This window comes from Lissotriton vulgaris, unplaced genomic scaffold (genome assembly GCF_964263255.1).
Source record: "Lissotriton vulgaris unplaced genomic scaffold, aLisVul1.2 SCAFFOLD_220, whole genome shotgun sequence".
Taxonomy (NCBI): domain Eukaryota; kingdom Metazoa; phylum Chordata; class Amphibia; order Caudata; family Salamandridae; genus Lissotriton; species Lissotriton vulgaris.
The window spans coordinates 984,516-1,005,008 of NW_028248788.1; the positions used below are offsets into that span (position 1 = coordinate 984,516).

At 44.3% G+C, this 20,493-nt stretch overlaps 1 protein-coding gene across 2 annotated transcripts in view; it reads left to right on the forward strand.

The window, feature by feature from the left end:
• The window catches only part of CCDC127 (coiled-coil domain containing 127), a 65,181-nt gene extending 59,049 nt beyond the window's left edge, over positions 1-6,132 (forward strand). For both annotated transcript variants that reach the window (XM_086950183.1, XM_086950184.1), the window contains exon 3: positions 4,607-6,132. In XM_086950183.1, the coding sequence (XP_086806309.1) occupies positions 4,607-5,286 (680 nt within the window). In that variant the 3' untranslated portion in view covers positions 5,287-6,132. The remainder of the gene's footprint in view (positions 1-4,606) is intronic.
• The last annotated feature ends 14,361 nt before the right edge of the window (positions 6,133-20,493 follow it).

Sequence of the window (20,493 nt, forward strand, 5' to 3'; positions counted from 1 at the left end):
GTGGACATGATGTTGGAGACACTTTCAGGGTCTGGGGCCAGCACAGGAAAAAAGCTTGGCTCTGTCCTTTGACGGTACTTGGCAGAGGAGTGATTTACTCCCGACGGATCTGTTTCCTCCTGTAATCAAGAGTTTGTCAGATTGAGAGGTAGTTCTACCCTGGTATTGAGGGTGATGGCTGAGCTTGAAATCCTTCCTGCTGCTGGTATAGAGGGACACAAAGAAGTATCCTTTGCCAACCACCAACATGATCATTGAAATGAGATGCCAGGTGCCAAAGCTATCCTGGAGTGGTGGATCCATGAAACAAAGTGCTCCACTTTCAGGATATTTGGCAAACACCAGTCATATAATGTAGACTTTAATGTCTAGGGCCAAGGTCTGTTGGTACCAGGAGGGTCTCTACTTGCCATGTTCTACATTTAGCGCAGAATTGATTGGCTTTTATTGCCCAGAGAAACATTGTCAGAATGAGTTTGCAGTTCTACTGTCCACACTTCAGTCAAATAGCTTCAAATTCATGTGTGTGGTATGGATTCTATGAAATCAGAAGAATCTGCACAAATACATTAGGAAGTTTCTCTCAGCAGTGTCATTCAGCATTCAGGAAATAAAAAGCAGAGCGGAGTCTCAAACATTTGTACAACAACCAAGGGAGGATGGAGTGGCTCCGCTAGTCTTCATCACTGGAGCTGTGAAACCCAACAGCCTGGGCAGTAGTGACCTGACGCTGCTGCTTCATCAGTTTTCCTATTTATTATTTGTTAAAAGGGAAGCAAGCTTACAAAACTGAAGAAACTGCCAGTGCTCAGCGTCTCGCACCATGTGGTAGGTCTCTGGAGCCTAACCATGACACCAGAGCTGTTGGGAACAAGTTGTTCCATGTGTTCACAGACATCCTCTGTCCAGTAAGGAGCTCTTTTCGGTTCCCTCTCAGCTGACAGTGCTCCACATCACTGTTTTTAGTGAGTCCAGGTCACCAAGTGCTCAGTCCACTCCGCAGGGTTTGGTTATTGTACGCGGTCACATTGGATTGGCTTTGTTTACCGACTGCGGATGAGGGCCAAGAAGGTCTCCTTGCTACCAATGCAGTTTGCATTTCTGCTCAGCAGTTGGAATTATTGCTTAGAATTATCTAAGAATAATCTTAAACCTTGCAATAAGACTTGCATATGGCAGATGTGATGTGATGCGTTTGCAGCAGACACTGGAGATTGGTCTACACACGGTTTTTTCTAGCGCCAGATCCGTCTGCTTCAGGATAGTTTTGTGCAGCTGTGTAAAGCTGTTCACCTTTCAGGTGATCTCCAGGCAAAACTGTTGAACATTTACTATGGAGAGGCATCTATCCGAAGCCCAAGCTGAACACCCCTCAGTTGGGCATGACGCAGTGCCTTTCTGGTCTTCCAACAGTATTTTCCTACAGTGTGTTGTGTATGTGTTGATATTGGAAGATCGTAAACCTAGCTCAGGAGCTTCGAATAGGTGGCATGGCTCCTGGTAAGATACAGGTATTGGTGGCAGTTGAAAAGTAGACATGAAGCAGGGGTAGTGCTCCTTGAAAGGTTGTTTCTTCAGCTTTTTCTGAATTGTAGGTGAATTGGGGCAGAGCGGATTTCGATGGGGATGCTGTTCGAGTTCCTTGAAGCAAGAACAGAAAGTGGCCCAATGTGGGTGCCCGTTGGTACCCAACAGTCTAGCGATGTCCCTTTGTGCTACCATCAATGTGAAATTACGAAGTAATTGTGAGTGTAGGCTTATTGTCAGGTTTCCCAGAATGATCAATACACAAGGGTTGTATGTTGGACCTTAGGGCAGTTCCAATGCATATGAATGGATGTTTGTAGCCCTTACGATCTAGCTTCTGCCCTTCATATTTTCCATTTCCGTGATGGATTATAAGGGACTTAATGTAGCATTAATAATTGTATCAGTTTAAAGCCTGCCCTTTTTACAGCTACACTTTCTTCAAGTCTTCCTCCAAAAGTACCCTTAAATCTTCATGACATTTATCTGTGAACCTGTCTAAAGTTCCGATGAAGTTATTAACCAGCCTTCTTTCTGTGTATTAACGAGGGGGCGTCTTGTAGTATGAAAGCTCCAGAACTCTAAATTGTAAGGTGAGTTGTGCTGTATGTTCCCAGTATGGCTGCATCATCTTTAGGTGCAAGTTGTACCCGAATATATTTGTAATATTGTAACTGATAATTTGAACTCACTTTGGGGTTCCCAAAGGTTTTGATGCTTGCCGGGCCCCACGTATCCCTTAGTTCAGAGATGTACCAATAGGCACCATTTCTTGAAACTCTATAGGTCCCACAAATCTCACAAAACATTTGAGTCCCACACTGGGATGTCCATTGTGAGTGTCATTTGAGCCCATCTTTCGATCAATTTTTTGCCAAATTTGACTAATTTAATCCATTTTTTCTGGGACCCATCCTCATGTAGCGTCCCAGTGTATCCACTCAGCCCCAGGACATGTCTGTTTGCTCTCAGCACCAGCTCAGTTTGGACACAGAACGGGCATTTAAAAAAATTACCATTTGGGTACCCTAGTAATATTTATGTAAACAAGGAAGAGCGATACTTACACTACATAGCACTCCACATTGCACTGCCTCTGCTGTTTTTCGGGGACCCCTATGCCTGAGTAAGGTTCTAATTAGACTATCCCCCTTAGTGAAATGAGCCTCTAGTATCTCAAAGGTGGTTATCTGCAGTACATATAAATACTTTGGTAAAGCAAGCACTCCGGAAAGTGCCGCCCTTCACAACAGTGATATTGGAAGCTTCAGACTGTCAATCAATCAAAGCACTTATATAGCACACTACTCACTGTGTTCTACAGTGGAGAAGTGTGGCTCAAGTGGTTGGAGTGGCAGACCCTGATGCAGAGGTCTGGCCCGGACCAGGGTTCAATTCCCCGCCTCGGTGGGTCTTGGGCTCAAATTTCCCCGGACCTGACAATTCTCGCCTCGGTGCCTATTCCAATCATGGAGTCCCACTCTGCAACTCTGGGCAATAGCTTGCTTAATCTCCACGACGGCCCCTCGCAGCGGGATGCCTGGCTTTCACCTTGAGGATGCCCAGTAATGGGTTATCTAACAGGGGAATACAAGGACGGGTTCCCTAAGCAAGCGCTTAGAAACCGGTCGGTGATACAGCGCTATATAAATGAACTACATTTACATTTCTACGGCTGCTTAAAAATTGCCCAAACTGCTCAAGTTTTCTTTGAAAACATAATATCGTATTTGTTTCGGATCATAATGTGTATCTGTGTTTTTAAACTTGTATTGTATTCTTTCTGCTGGTGGTGATGAATTGTGCTTTTATGGATATTCTTATCCGAATAAAGATTATTTGATTGATTGAAAACATAAATAGTTATACATACCACAGATATTTTAACCCTTTTTGTGTGAAACTTGGAGGGCATATCTTGTCTTCTGTTGGGGTCCACTCTGCAAGGGGGAATGCGACTGACCAGTTGATTCGCAGACCTGAATACTCACCTAAACAGTTAATTATTGCCAGGATTCTTCGGATGCAATATTCAGGGTCAGCCAGGTGAAGTAGGGGTTGTTAGTGTGCACTGATACAGCATCTTCAGAGTAGTGTATCCCCCTGGACTTATTTCGCAAATGGTTCGAGCACCAGCACAAACAGGACATGGAGAGGGCAGCCCGCCTCGTCCTTCATCTAAAAGAGAATTCTTTGAGGTGGCCCCTTTCTGTATATAGGAGTGATGTTGAATATTCAAAACTTGGGCTGAATCCCGTTTTAATCAGGGTCGCAGGGAGGAGAAGCCATTCCAGCGAGTTGAATGCTTTTTTACATCACATTTAATTTAAATTTCACCCTCGTACGAACTAGGAGGTGCGATCGCAGGAGCGCATTACTGATACAACATAGGCACATGTCCGTCATAACAGAGATCCTGTAAACCAACCATTGAATCTGGCTTATTCCCTTCACCACACATATCCCTGATTCAACTGCTTTTAAGGCGACTTCAGCTGCCGGCTCCTGGAAGTATAAGCTCTTTGTAGGCACCTTCATATGGTCTTGTGGAGCAGGATGGCATGACCCCTGATGGATCCAGGTGGACTCATTTATCGATAATCTCACATAGTGTGCCAGGGCTAAACCACCTTAACCGTGGGCGCCAGTCTCTGCAGCTCAAAGCACTCCCAGGCAGTCCGGAAAATATTACGTTTCACATAATGGGATTCATTTGTTTTATATCCCAGCTGGCATTTAATGATGGCACTACAACAGCACCTGAAAAGTAAAGACATCATCAAAAAGTCTTGCTTCAAATCTGAAACGCAAAAAATGCAAGTAAAATTCATTTGAGAAATAAAAACAAAGTTTTTGGTAAGTGAAAATCTTTGATTCAAATGTTAACTCGGTTAAATGTGTGGTTTACATCCTAGCACATCAGAATATGTTTTACTCAGTTTTTATTGGGGTAACGTGCAAAAATTTTGTTTTCAATCGGGCTATTCTTTTTGTTTGTTAACAAAGTAGGAAGATTGTAAAATTAGTGTTTCACCAGTCATTTGCTGAAAGTTTATTTCCTGTTTTTTATTTGTTGCAGGTTGGATCTGGTCCCGGGAGTCCCAGAAAGAAATAGAAAAGGCAAAAGCTGAACTCTCCAGAGAAATGAAATCCGTGCAAGTGGATCTTGAATTAAAATATCGCCACATTATCATAGAAAATCGCCGTAAAGTTGCAGAGCTTGAAATCGAGCTGGAAAAAGAGCAAAACAAGACGCTGAGTTACCGCGAAGCACTGATTTCCCAAAGTCGAAAACTTGTTGAAGAAAGAAAAGTCCTGGAGAAGACCCACACACAGCTCCAGCAGGAGAAACAGGCTGCACTGGTGTCTGGTGCTGCAGGAGCCTTATATAAGGGGTGTCTGGCAAGAGAAGAGGAGTGGCAGAAAAGAGCCACAGAGTTACTCGCAGAAGTTAGGGATGCGTTAATTGAACGCCAGAATATCTACTGCAGTTTACTGCTGCCCAGAAAAAAGCGTTTCGACATTGAGCGGAAGCTGCTGCAGCGAGCAACAGCGGATCCGGTGGCGGCCGAGATCCAGCTAAAGGCTGGCCTCACCGACATCTTTCAAAACGACAGATATTGCGCCGACCTGACAAACACGAACATGCGTAAGAACGGCAAGCTGATGTGGTTGTATCTGAGATATTGGGAAATGACTGTAGAACATAAGAAATTTAAGAAGGTAGAGGATGTGATGTTGGGGAAAAGCACGTTTTAGTCGCAGTAGAACCATGACTTTGTTTTGAATGCATATTTTAACTCACAAGAACATTGGAGCAAAGTGTAAAAATTCAGGTCGTTGGGTCCTTGTTGTCCTTTTTGGGCTTAATTCCACCATCTTTGTCATCCAGAGAATACACCAGGGCTTAATGACCACTGGACGACAGGAGAATCTTCAGTTGAAGTTTATTGTAAATTTTAAGTGATGGACATCACCCATCTGACAAGAATGAAGTGCTCGGCTCTCGACTGTTCCTATAACTGACTTCTCAACTGTCAATGACAAGAACGCTCGAGTCGGCATCACACAGCCTTGCAGCGTGGCCATGCCAGTATCACACACATCCTCACGGCATGACCATACCAACGCAAAGCTCTATGCGAGGCTGAATACTACACCATGTCCTCCCAATGCCTTTGCTGCAAGGAAGGATGCAGTATACCTACTGTAAGCACTGTTTGTGTGTGCCAGCTCGTAGTAATGCACAGTAGTTAGAATATGTGGATCTCAGGACAGTTCCCTATGTGGGGGTGTTCTGCCCCCCAAGACGGTACCTGAATATCACTTCCAACAATGACAGAAGTTTAGAGTCTGGAATCGTGCCGCACTTTTCACCTTTGGTAAATTTAACAGAGCGTGTCATTAGTTTGTGTGTATGAGTTTCGACATAAACCATTATGCCGTCATCTGAAATTTGTGTTTATACCTTTTAGCAGAAAATAACGGAGTATTTTTAAGTGTTCAGAGCTACATATTACAATGAAACAATGAAGTCCTTGCAAGATGTGTTTTTTAAATATCTACAAATAGAAGGAATAAATAAATCAAGAGCTTTGTGTTGAATTCTAAATTGCAGATCTTTTTTTCATGAAATAGTTCAAATGACAGTTCTGTTCACTTTAATAACCAGCTTGGTTTGTTTAGGGCTTGTTAATGAACTCTAGAAATTCTGAAGAAAATCTGATCTTCGAACATCCCAAAGTCAGCCTAGTTCAATGAGCAATATCTGGTGTTGTGCATCATAAGAACTGGTTCATTCTGGATACCTGTATATCCTATGGCACCTAGAGTAGTGTGTCTTCTTCTTCCTGCTTCTTCCATCATCCTGTTCCCAGGAACATGCATCACCTCCCTTACTCTCCCTAGCAGACCTCGAGTTGCTGCTGGGTTCTCTCATTTTGGTGATGGTAATCCCCCTTACTTGGAACTTACCTCTCATTAGTTCAGATGCCTGCTGTGGAAACAGAACGTGTTGGTCTGCTTTTCATCCTTCCCTGTTTTCTAGTAGCTCATACAACTCTGGTGATGGCACTTTCCCTGGCTTACCAACTAACCACAGAATAACCTCAGTTTCTTAACCACGAAACCTTAATTTCCTGCTCAGGTTCGCTGTTTAGCTAGTCACCACCTTTTATTTTTCCCCTGGGATGTCCCAGACGGGCACCAACGCAGGCCTAACTAGCCCTTTGAGCAGTGTCAGTTATTCTTCTTGCTGTGCATTTCTAATGCCAGTACATTTTGTGGTGTACCTGCACTTTATAAATCACCACACATGTATGCTTCTCGGTGGATCTTCATTAAGGGGTGGCTCTCAACGAGGTTCTACTTTGTGGAACCATGAAGCTCAACTGTAGAGTCCTAAGACCTTCACCCAGAATGTCAGTTATATTCCAGGCTCTTCATCAAGGCCTTTCTTTAAGATCCGTTCACCATCTGCTCTCAGGTCTACTGGAGATAATGTGGCCGATGGTCAATACCAGCCTCCGCTAGATTGTCTTTACCTCATTGACAAAAGAAAAAGGAGGCAACAGACACAGGCGACCTTTTCCTGTGTTCAGATCCTCCTCCAGGCTCTACCATTGTTTAAAAAAAAAATGTGATTTTAATTTTTCTAGTAAACACAGACCAACTGCATTAACAGGTAGAACATTGGGGTGTGGTCAAGATGGTAACTGTACCAGACGCTCTGTAAAAAAGCTCTGGCAGGAGCCCGACAGTTCTCCTGAATCCCAGCACCCTTCATCTGCAACAGGCAAAAGGGAGAATGGAATCTCGTCGGAATCCTCCAACATCGAGCTGGTGTTGTAAAGACCTAAATTCTCCTGGTAAAGTCCCTGAGAGCACGAGGCAGCTGAGAATGGCCTCTGCCACTAGCGCTGGGCGTAACTACGACGAAGGCTAAGATGCCGGCAGGAATGAAGTGAGAGGCGGTGTTGCGCCTGGAGATAAGCCCTTGCTGACCAACGCTGGGAGGAGGCAGGCGAGATGAACGGCACCGGTCACACGAAGCGGACCGACACATGAATCATGCGAGGGTCGGGGCTTGAGGGCCTACACATGAATCATGTGAAGGTCGGAGCTTGAGGGCCTACCTAGCGAGATGGGATGCACTTGAGCGAGGCCCGAAGTTGCATGACTTTGCGGAGGGGGCCCCCAGCGCTCAGACACCCTGGGACCTACTGGAGGCAACGACGTTGACAGCAAATACAAAGATGCAGGGGAGTGCTGGTAAAGGAGTAGGCTCTGGTAAACCCAGCCTAATCTGTGGAATGTAAAGACCTGCCAGCAGATGCCTAACTGGGAAAAGAGCCGCAATTGGCGCAGACCAACAGAACAGGGCCGCTGCGCGTTCCCTCTGGCAGAGACTGAGCCTAGAGGCTTGCCTGCTGAGACCTGGCAGAACCAGAAATAAAGAGCAGGTACAAACTTACACGTTGCCCGCGGGCGCCTGGGGCAGGAGGTGATAAGAGCGCAAGGCAGGGGCCCCTGGAGTAGCATTGCCAAATTTGGAGCCCTACCCCTGCAGAGAATCTATGGAATCTACAGCAGCGTTGGAGGCCCTGTGAAGATGAGCCCTCAGCCTGACCCTGAATCCTAAAACAGACAAGCTGCCAATGCCCATAGCTCCAAAATGCCGCAAGCGATAAAGGGGGCCCCAACGTGATGGCGCAGCAAAGACTGATTCGGCCGAGGGCGCTCTCTGAGAGAACCCTGACACTGGGGATGCTGTAAGAACCTCTGCAAACCTGCCGGTGTCCTGGAACACAGCCCTATGCGCCGGGGCCCACCGGAAGGCACTGACGCTATTAAAGACTGCTGGGGCCTGGCCCCGGCCCCTACATGTGAATTCTCCAAGAGGCATGCCCAGGAGGCCTGTAATAAGCAGCGAAACAGGATCGAAACCCAAACAAACGTTGCATATCCAAGCGGACTAGCATAGAGGAGAGGGGTCTTACCGGCATCCACACCTTGAGGCTAATACAACGGAGTAGGGCCCTCCCTACAATAATGGCCCCTCAGAAGTTGGAACAACTGCTGCAAGCTCCAAATATAATCAATCCACGTCAAGACAGATGCCCACAAGAGTGCAGGTCAGTGCATGCTCACAAGAGTGGGAGTAGCAGGTCTTGATTTAGGGGAGACACCCCCCCCCCCCGCCGAGGGCTGAAGACTTCCTAGAGAATTAGCTGCAGACTGAAGTGGCCACAGGATCCTTAACTCCTTTCTTCGCATTGGAAAGAGAGCATAGAGTCCCCTCCAGACCACTAGCCCCAGGCAGACCGCCCAGACCATTAGTAGCTAGGCTGCTACATTAAAATGATCGCAACATCATATTGCAGCAAGCCCGCACAAAAAGCCCATTCTCAGTAGCCAACCAAAATGTCTCCATATACCCAAATTATACGGCGACAGCACAAACCAGGAGAGCCTTGTACACCAAGGTTAAATGAGCGCTCCAAAATCAGGGTATACTGTACTCTCTAATGTACCCCGCGAAGCTCTGAATCCTCATGGATGACTCCACACATTCTTGTGATACCCCGGACCTGGCCTGGTCGTGGCTAGAGGACTACAGAACAGGGGTGGCCACACAAAGGACACACCCGAAAGCACTACCCCAATGAAGAGGGGAAAAAAGCCACTTTTGTAGAAAACTGCACAACAACGTGGGGAGCAGACCATCACAGACTGAAGTGGAACGAGCGGTGGCTCTGCAGGCGGTCACCGAGATAGGAGCAACCCAACACACCTCTAAAGACAAATTCCTCATTGGAGCGGAAATCCATAAGATCAGATTCGATATCCTCTGGGGAAGAAGACACAGGATTGCCTGTAGTGACACCGCAGACTCTAGACAATATAATTTGATATCCTCTACCCTGTTTAGTATGCCTTCGATAAACCTTTCTGGGTAATGGATGGGAGGGAGAGGGGCAGAGAGGAATTAAGCTACCCCATAACTAAATGAAAACTTAATATTTGAGGTTACAGCAGAAGACTGAGACTGCCTCCTCTCATAGGCGAGGTTATCTATTAGCTGGGACAATCTAACGTATACACTATATATCGGGTTGCCGTATCGAGATGGGATAGTTAGAAGACACATCTTGGCACGTCCCTTCGGGTGAAGCCCATACAGGCTGACCAGAGGAGATGTTCTCGTATTACATGGTTTGGTTGTTTCATGCTGTTTGGCTGTGCTGTCCTGGGGTTCAGGAGTTGTTGGGATTTTATTTGCATTCCTTTACCCCTCCCTTTTTCTCTTCCCTGACTATCCTTTCCCACACCCTGCCTCACGTAGAAAGCATGATCTCAACCCGAGAGATGGAGGTGGGGAATGGGGGAGACAGGTGGGGGTGGCGTGGAAATACATGAGCATGGCGAACGCACTTAACCCCGCTACAGGGGTGACATTTATTTCCTGGAACGTTAAGGGAATCTGGTCCTCATTTAAGAGGAACAATATCCACTGATACATTAAAGGCAGGGGAGTCCAGATCTCCATGCTCCAGGAAACGCACCTGCCAGGGCCCGAAATAGACCAGCTGAGACAGAGATGGAGAGGCCAGCTTTACACCACGCCTTATTGAGTACACACTAGAGGCACACTAATCTGTATAAAATGCGAGAACGCCATATGAATTGATACACACAGTCCTAGATAAAGTGGGAAGATATGTCCTAGTAAAGGGCAGATTACGTGGCAAGGAAATTACCATGGGTAGTATCTATGCCCCAATCAAGAGCAACTGAGTTTCCTCGACTCACTGTCCATGCACTTGGCAGGCCGCTCACCAGATACATTCCTGCTGGGGGGAGATTTCAGTTGCGTCTTTGACATACACCTAGATATATCCTTTCCCCCTCTGAAAGAGACGGTAACGAGGAAGCTAGCGGTAAGGCTGCGAGAATGGCTTGAGAACTGGGGGCTGACCGATATATGGGGTGCGCAACTCGACATGGACCACACACATTCCTATTACTCTGCAGTACACAAACTCCACACTAGAATAGACCAATTTGTATGCTCACGTAGCATATCCCAAAACTTAACACAAACTGAATATCTGGGGGGAATCCTTGCTGATCATAACCTGGTGATAATGCGATTCACCCCCACAGGAGAGAGGCCACCAGCACCCACGTGGCGGCTTAATCCAACCCTGTTTGAAGATGCATGTTACCGTAACTAATTAGCAGAAGCAATTTCGAACTACTTCATTAATAACCAAGGCTTTGCGTCCTCGAAGTTGATTGAATGGGAGGCTTTCAATGTGGTAGTGCGAGGGCAATATATTAGTCAGACGGTAGGACCACTGGCAGACCTGCGCAAAGAACTATTGGCACTAGAACAGAAGATATGCATACTAGGCAACACAGTATGCAGCAATCAGGAAACAATAGCAGATCCCCATGCAATGAGGAAGCAATACCACGTTACTCTAGAGATGTTGAGGACCCACAGCCATAAACAATACATCACAAAGGTGCATAAGGACGAGGGTAAGGCAGGGAAAATGCTGGCGTGCCTCATCAAACCAGAGTCCAGCGGCGCATCATCGCAAAGATAAACTCACAGTGGGCAGCCATATATTCTTCCCACACTGATTAAATTGGGAATTCTGTTATTATATGACCCTGTACAGCGCCTCCCCTTTATCTTACCAAGGAAGCACTAGATGGCTACCTGACATAAGTATCGATAAAGCAATTAACCAAGGAACAATGTAGGGAACTAGGGGCCCCTATCACTATACAGGAAATCCTTGCTGTAGTACAAGGGCTAGCAACAGCTAAAACACTGAGACCAGATAGACTGCCAGCTGAATTTTATGCAGCATATCTTGGAGTACTAGCATCTCACCTCGAGAAATTGTATGTGGAAACCTGGCAGCTTGGTTCGCTCCCAGAGTCCACCAGGGATGCGGTGGTCATACCCCTACCAAAAAGCTAGGAGCAGTGTGCGAGTGTCACTGATTACTGCCCCTTATCCATGCTCAATCTAGACTTTAACATTTTGAGAAGTGCTGGCCTTTAGGCTCCACCAACACCTGCCGGAATTAGTACACACCGTGCAGAATGGGTTCATCCCCATGCGCAGCACCTGACACAACCTTAGAAGACTCTTCCTTGTCATGTATCACCCAGTAACACAGTCTGATCGTAAAGCGATGCTAATGGCAGTGGACTTGGAGAAAGCCTTCATCACAGTACGCTGGGACTTCCTGTACGCGGTCATGAAACGGATGGGTCTGGGAGAAGACTGGATTAAATGGGTCAGACTACTATAAAGGGCCCCGACGGTGAGAGTTAGAACGGGAACCATACTTTAGGTAGTTGGTTGAGGTCTGTGCCTTCTTAGTGAGTTTCTCGTTGGCGGAATGATTTCCAGAATTCATTGTTTTTTTTACCAAACATAGTGTGTTTATTCACATTTTTCAAACATAGAACAAGAGACAGCCGACACGTGTTTCGCCCGTTTGGCCCAATGGCTTTTCCAAGGCTGATTGAGTGCAGAGACATCATAGAAACATAGGTTGAAGGCAAGCTGGGATTTAAGTGAAGGGACTGTGAGAATGTTTGGACGATAGTTAAAGTGTGAGGAGCAGTGAAAGAAAATGTCACAGCAAATTAATGGTGTGTGAGGGAGATAAACCGGAGAAAGGGGGAAGAAAGAGGAAACAAAACAGAAACAGAGAGAAGGGAAGAGTAGGAAGGAAGCAAATGACAAGCAAAAACAAAAAGATAAACATGAGGGATAAACCAGCAAATTATTCGGGTTTCATAATTGCACATTATCCCTTAAATCCATGAGGACTGAGTGGTCTATGACGTTTCAGTCTCATCTGAGCACACATTCAAAAAACCACTAAATGTGAAACACTGAAGGATGCATTGCAGCTTTTATGTGTTCTATTTCATCATGGGTGTCGCGATCTGCGGCTTCGGTACGTGGGGTCAGCGGCAGCAATGGGCTTTCCAAGGCAATAAACTACATTTCCCGGCATGCCGTGCTTACGCCACGTAACGTGGGATGCGCGCGCAGACCGGGAAATAAAGGGCTGCTGTAAACGACGAGGAAACGCCGATAATTTGATCCTGTGGAGGCGTTCTTGGTCCTGGTACACTCAGCGGTAGGACTCCGACTTGTTTTCCCAAGTCCTACTTCACCGTGAGTAACCTGTTATATCAGGGTGCGAGGCGTTGGTTCTACCGATCCCAACAGCGCACCCTTCCTGCTTTTGGCGTCTTGGAGGTTTTTCTCGGCTGAGAGGAACAGATTTCATTGAACTTAATCGAGGGTTTGTTTGGGCAAATACCGGCCACAGGGATAGAGACTTCTGTGTTTGAGGCTAAACCCTGCTTTACTGCTTTTGCTCAAACTTGTAAATATCAGGTACATTATTCACAAAGAGGAGGAGCACGGTGCGATAGGACTCTTATGTGTGAGAGTAACACAGAGCCTCGTTATCCAGCGAACCGGAACCTGGGCATACAGAACTATTGTGTGTTCAAGTTCACAGGGGGCAGTTAATCCTTTGTGTGCTGTTTCATCAAGGTGTTATCAAGAAGGAACCTACACCCCGTATTCTCTTTGTGGATACTTACTGCATGCAGGGTTCATATTATTTACTTATCTGATTGATTTAGGAGACACGAGGGGTATTGCAGTACTGGAACAGGAAGTGCCCATACTAAGGAATTGATGCATAGTAAATGGTATGTGTAGTACGATCTCACACATGATAGTCTAGAACTGCTTCTGCCTGTCAAAAGATCTTGAATGTGTATTGTTTTATCTTCACAGTTGGGTATAGTTCCTGATACCTCCTCAAGCTACTGTCTCCATTGGATGTGGTCCTTTGTATTTTCCTTTACAGGTATGGCCTACACTCATTTGGGGGTTTCTTGTGAGGAACAGAAAGAAGGTGACACTTATAGGTTAAGGGAGGTGGGGTGTTCTAAATCTCTGTTATTTGTCATTTCAGATCTCCCTCCCCGCTGTCCCCTTCCTTTCCCGCGACCTCTGACCTCGGTTGTCTGTATTCGTTTCATTCGGACTCGGAGGCAGTTCAGAGGGGGCAGGTATTGGACTCTCAGCACGGGCCCGAGGAAGTCGGAAAGCAGAGCCTGATAATGGGAATATGGAGTGTTACTTTATACGGAGAGAACAAAACATTCAACCATCTAGTACAGGGGGCATGAGACCGGAGACAGCCCAAGAGGTTACCTGTTAGCCTAGCAGTATTACACACTTATTGTAAGGGTCACAAATAATATAATGGAACAGGCATGTACGAGAGAAATGGTGCATATCCTATTGCAACCATCTAGTGCTGTGCGCATGAGACCGGAGACAGCCTGAGGGGTTAAAATCACCTGTTACTCTAGCATTATTACACACCTATCGTAAAAGGTTACAAATGATATCATGGAACAAGCATGCGTGAGAGAAATAGTCCATAGGGTGTCATTAACCAAGTTCTCGATTGATATCCAGGCCACCTAGTTGTAGAAAAATACAATTGATAAAGAAAATGAATAACCAAAATAATGCATTAAGGAAGTTGGCATTTTAATACATTGACAGCATCATTTTGTAACTTAACAAAAGTCCATGAATTAAATAAAGAGTGGGTATCATCAAATGGTGGGTTGATATCATAAAAGGGACACAATATGTGATGCCAAGACTCTCATCCCAAACCAGTCGCACATATATTGTGTTGCGGTGTCCTGTTGTGGTGTACCTGTTCATCAGCTTGTGGCCAAGGCACCAGTCACATCGGGGATCTCGCCAGGGAGGAACGTCTCCATGGCGATGGTTCCGGATTAAAAATGTAACTTGTAATAGGAATCTTAATTCCGCACACACTTTTACTGTGCAGAATGGGTGGGCGGGTGTATCATCCCATGTGGAACTGTTCCAGGTGGGAAATTTCAACTCATGGAAAAACAATATTCTTGAACCTGGAGTTAAGAGACGTGGGGGCATATATACAAACCCCTATCGCAATCACAGTGTCGCTTTTCAGGACGTTGTAGCGGAGATATGGGCTTCACTTTATTTACAAGTCAGAAAACCATTATGGAGGGACACCATATTTACCTTAAGAACAAAAAACTTAGTAAGATTAACAACAAAGATTATCATGATGGCAGAGTGTATACAGTTGCTAAGAAATTCAATGGTATTCAAGGCACAGAAGATGAGTAAAAATCGAGCTGCAGAGAGGAGAGTGGGGAGACTGGTTCAAATAGTAATATTTCTATATCATCTTTGAGCAGCTCAGCCTCGATGGGTACAGTGCCAGATATCCCTTTAGAGGAAGGGGCCACCTCCTTTCAAAAGGAGCTGACCAAACTCTGAATAAGCAACAGACTACAATTAAAAAGAGACTTAACAAAACCAGGAGGGGTGGTAGGAGGTCAAAGGGTAGATACAAAAGTCACCCCAAGCAACAGGCAGAATACAGGGGCCAAAAACCAAAGAAGTAATTATTGTAAACAAACTTACCTCTACTACTCCCAGATCATGTGAGAATGTTGACAGTGATTCAACTGCTGATACTGTGGTATGCAAAGATGTGAATTCAGATTTAAAAATCATTAATCTTTCCAATAAAGTTCTGTGTGATGACGAAATTAACATCTTGAGCAGGGGTCTGAATTATTGTCCCACCCAAGAGCATGATCTGGTTAACACGCATGTTGATCTATATAAATTTGTCAGGGTACTTAAACTTAAAGACTACTTTTCTAATAGACCACATGAACATGAAAAAACAAGAGAGAATCAGAATGAGGGGTCCCATACCATTGGAGACGTTCGTGGAGTCCATTGTTTAGTAACATTAGATCAAGATATCCCTTTGATTTTAGATCTGGATATTCCTCGAAGCAGTAATGCAGACAGTGGACTCCATCCTAAATCTAAGTTTGTACCAACACATTCTTATCATAAGAATATTGACACCTTTTTTGATAAAGTCACAAAAGATTTATATGACTTGGAAACCCCCCAAAAATATGCTCCACATACCACTCAAAACATCACAGCTGCAGAAAGGCTGGCTCTTAATCAACTTAACAATGATTCGAGCATAGTAATAAGAGAGGCCGATAAGGGTGGTAACATTGTCATCATGAACCATGTGGATTACATGAAAGAGATTGAGACAGCTTAATAACCCTATGTTTTATGGAGAGATCAAGAACAATCCGATTCCGAGTAGTACCACCTTTATCAATGCCCAGCTCATTGAATGGAGGGAAGTAGGACTCCTCAATGAGAATGAATATAGATTCCTGAGAGTTGATAGCCTGTCCTTCCTCTGTATATATGTACTGCCAAAGGTGCATAAGGAGGGGTGACTTTCCCCCTGGAAGACCGATAATATCAGGAGTGGAAACTCCTTGAGAAACTCTCACAATTTGTTGATTTAAAGCTCCAAAAATGTGTGCCTAATTTACCATCGTTTGTTAGGGATAGCAAGGATATCCTGATGAAATTCTGGGACTTCGAGTGGTCAGACGAACTTATGTTCGTAACCCTCGACGTAGAAAGTTTGTACACTTTCATTGACAAAGAAAATGGGATCAGAGCAGTGCTTTCCTTTTTAGATAAAGATGATGCAGGAATGTATGAATTCAATGAAATGGTCATGTTGATGATTGATATCATTTTGACTAACAATTTTTTTCTCTTTGATAATAATTGGTATCAACAGATACATGGAACTGCCATGGGCTCCAAGTTTGCTCCCTCTTATGCCTGCCTCTTTATAGGGTGGTTTGAGAGGGAGCATGCTTGGAGCCGAGATGCCTTCCCCTGGACCAACAACATTGTGTACTGGGGGAGGTACATCGATGATGTGATTTGTTTGTGGTCGGGAAATATTGGGCAACTTGAACAATATGTTGCCTTCGTGAATAATAACACCTTTAATATTAGATTCACAATGACACACCATAGAGAACGTATCAATTTTCTTAATATTCAATTCTATGTTAAAGAAGGTCAGATTAATAGCACCTTCTATAGAAAGGAAACATGTAATGCAGTATTACATGCAATGAGTGCACATCTTCCCTCAGTGAAAAATAACATCCCATTCGGGGAGATAAGAGTCCAACGGAATTGAAGCGAAGAGGAGACATTCAATGCTAACATCAAAGATACGGTTAGCAGATTTGCAAAGAGGGGATATGATAAGACTGTACTCGACAGAGCAGAACATAGAACCAACAATGTTAGCAGGAGTGATACCCTTAATGGTAGAAAGAAGGCTGAGGTCAAATATTCAAAGGCAAGATTTGTAACCCAATACACTTCTCACAGTGGTGCCATCTTTAATATCCTTCGGAAACATTGGCACCTTCTACAGGGGATAACCGGTCTGAAGGAGTGTTTTGAAAATAGGCCCTCGGTAACATACAGGGGAGGAGCATCACTGAAAAATACTCTATTCCCCAGCTATGTGACTACCCCCAAAAGTATTCCAACATGGCTACCGGAAAAGCCAAAGGGCTTATTTACATGTGGAACATGCATTGTATGTCCCATGGGTAGAAATAAGACCTTAGAGTTTAGCTACAACTCCAGTAAGATCCATAGGATTGATCATTTTATTAACTGTAATTCCACACATGTAGTGTATGTACTAGGTTGCAGGTGCGGAACTATCTATGTGGGTAGTACAGTCCGTCCCCTAAAACTTAGGATACAAGAACACAGACGTGCAATAAAAACAAGGGACACAAGATACCCCATTACAAATCATTATACTGTGGAACATCCAGGTGATCTCGAATTCTGGTTTCGTGCTATAGATCACACCCCTGTACCAAAAAGGGGTGGCAATAGGGAGCTATTATTACGACAAAAGGAGGCAAAGTGGATATGTCGACTGAGGGCCACGAGTTTGGGACATAATACGGATGGGGAGATGCACTATTTCCTCTAGGGGACTTTTGGATGAATTGTCTGTTCAACTGGGCTTAGTAGGAACATTTTAATCAACTCTGTACTGTAATGAAATGTATGGTTTATGCATAAAGAGGATAATGGATTGTCTGTATAACAATGGTCAAGTTAATATATCTGGTCTACTGGTAACAAATTGACTTCGTACACGGACTATTGATTAAGGCCGAATGATCGAAATACATGAGCAATCTTGGGAACAAGTTTATTTACCCATTGGGACAATTGTAATACCCGCTTGTTCAAAACAAATCAAGTGTATCACAAAATTATATTGCTATTTTTGTATCAGTTTTCTACTGTGCTCCCTCTCTCCTACATAATCTATGCTTCTATATTGCACTTGGGTTTACTGAAATGACTCCTATGTTTTAGGGTTATAATTGTTTTGATATACTTTAGAATAATGGCCACTTACGTGTTTCTTAAAACCAGTTCACCTATCCCGTTTTAAGATGGCGACCGCTGTACAACCTCGCGGAGTTGGTGCCGCGCACTGTTCCAACATGCCGGGTTGCGAATAATGAGGTTTTAGTCGAGTTTGGGTTATTACTAACCTCTTATACAGTTCAGTTATGAACGGGGGAATATGTAGTAAAGAGATAGCCTTATTATGGTAGCCTCTATCACACACGTCAATATGACGGCACTTAATACAACGCTGAGACACGTGATTATCCTAACGTCGCAAGGGGAGTTGCCGGGATTGACGCTACGATGCGGCTTCTTGGTTTGCGCACTCGTCACAACTTGAGTGTTAAGTTTAGCTAGGGCAGGAGTGATGGGCCGTGTATTCAGCTTAGTATGGGTTACGACCTATTAATATATATATGTGAACTAGTTGTCCCTGAAAAAATGGGTAGGTTTAACTTAAGTGTATCGGGGGAGCTGGCTATCTATTTATGTCTTTTCGCTCCCATAGCATACAATTAATTGATGGAGTGAGAAAATTGCGAGATATAATTTAGCGAGTGGAGGAATCTTGATACAAAGCGGTTACATTGTCTTGGTTCTTATATCAGAATATTGTATTACACATTGCGGAATATACGCAAAGTTCTTTAGGACTGAGATTCTTGCTGATTACGGTCATGAGGTTTGTAGCATAAATATCGATATGTCTGTGCATTGGATTAATATTAATATGCTGACCTTTATATCCTCATATACAACTCTTCTGATGAACTTATGTTATTCCCTCTTTTTATTACTTATAACAGAACGGGCGGCCAGTACACAGGTCGGACCCACACATCATTATTTTCACTGCAGAGATTTCATACCGCTAGCTCACTGAGGTAAGACCTTTCCCCATTTAGTATAGGATTACGTTACTGGTATCTGGTTATGTTTATTATGTCATGATGTGTTCCTATACATGGACACATATTAGTTGCTTACCGACAAACTTTTGATAGTGATTTGTATATTAGACATCGGATTGCTCATAGTCCTTTTTTTTTTTTTCTTTTTTTTTTTTAGAACGGACAACCGCTACTCTGGTCATTCTTTCTTCCCCCCTTGAAATTACTTTAGTGACTACTGATCGGGACCGACTCTTGGACACTTTATATATGAGGTGAGGTCTTACACTATGACTATTGCCAACCTGGGGATGGGGGATCGATAGTCACATTATATTCCTCCCCATTTCTCGATATTGTATTGTAATTGCATTTATATAGCGCTTATTACCCCTGACGAGGCGTCAAAGCGCTTTTTCGGCGGGTAGCACACTACTCCGGGACCCACAGAGGATTAGTTTTGAATTAGTATAGTGAAACATGCAAGTAAATTTTACGTGGTGGATAGGTTAGTCAGTTATTTGGATTTGGAATGATAGCAGAAGGATAGAGTTGGACAAAGGTTAGTATTTATTTATCGCTCGCTTGTTGACGCATGCTATTCAGGGAGCCTATAAAGGATTAGTGGTGAATTAATATGGTGAAATATGAGATAATTTCAGTGGTGGATATTAGTCTGTTACTTAGAGTGAGAAGGATAGCGGATGGATAAAAGGGAAAGAAAGATTTGCATTCATATAGCACTTGTTACCCCTGATGGGTGTTGAAGCGCTTTTTTGGCAAGTAGCACGCCACTCTGGAACCCATAAAGGATTAGTGTTGAAAATTAGTATAGTATAAATATGAAGTAATTTGAGTAGTAGATATGTTATTCAGTTATTTGGGCAGTATATTAGTATAGTTGAATATGGAATATGGAATTTGAGAAGTGAACATGTTAGTCTGTTAATGTTGATAGAAAAAGGATAGTGGAGAGATAAGAGTGAAGGATTATTTTTATTTATTTATTTTTTTAAATGAGAAAAAGGGGCAGCATTTCTGGCCCTAGTCCCGACCAGTCTCGAACAGGCCCAATCAGGCAACTACCCTTGTCCTCTGCACCCTTAGCCACCACGCCCGGCTGAGACGCCCTAAGCCTGGCCTTTTATAGCCCTAGTAATCAGGTGACCCCTTCAGCCAATGGGAACTCTAGCCCTAACACTATCCAATCATAACACTAGCCCTAACATCTAGAACCAATAGGAGACCAGGACCATGCAGCCAATCTTAACCCTAGTCCAAGGACCCAATCAGTTCAAAAACCCTGATCTCTATGTCCAATAAAGGCCTTCGCCCTACCACTAGTCCCAACCCAAGTCCAAGCAGCCAATGGTACAGGTAGCCCTAGTCCCTACTTCCAATAGAAAGCCTAACCCTACTCTTAGTCCCACAACTGGTCCAACAACCAATCACACCAGAAGCACTTAATAGCTACTTCCAATTAAAGGTCTAGCCCTAGTCCCACCCTACTCCCAACAACCAATAACATAGGAAGCCCTAGTCCCTACTTTCTATAGAAATCCGAACCCTAGCCCTAGTCCCAACCCTGCAATGATTGAATCACAGACCGAGAAACCAATCAAATACCCAACC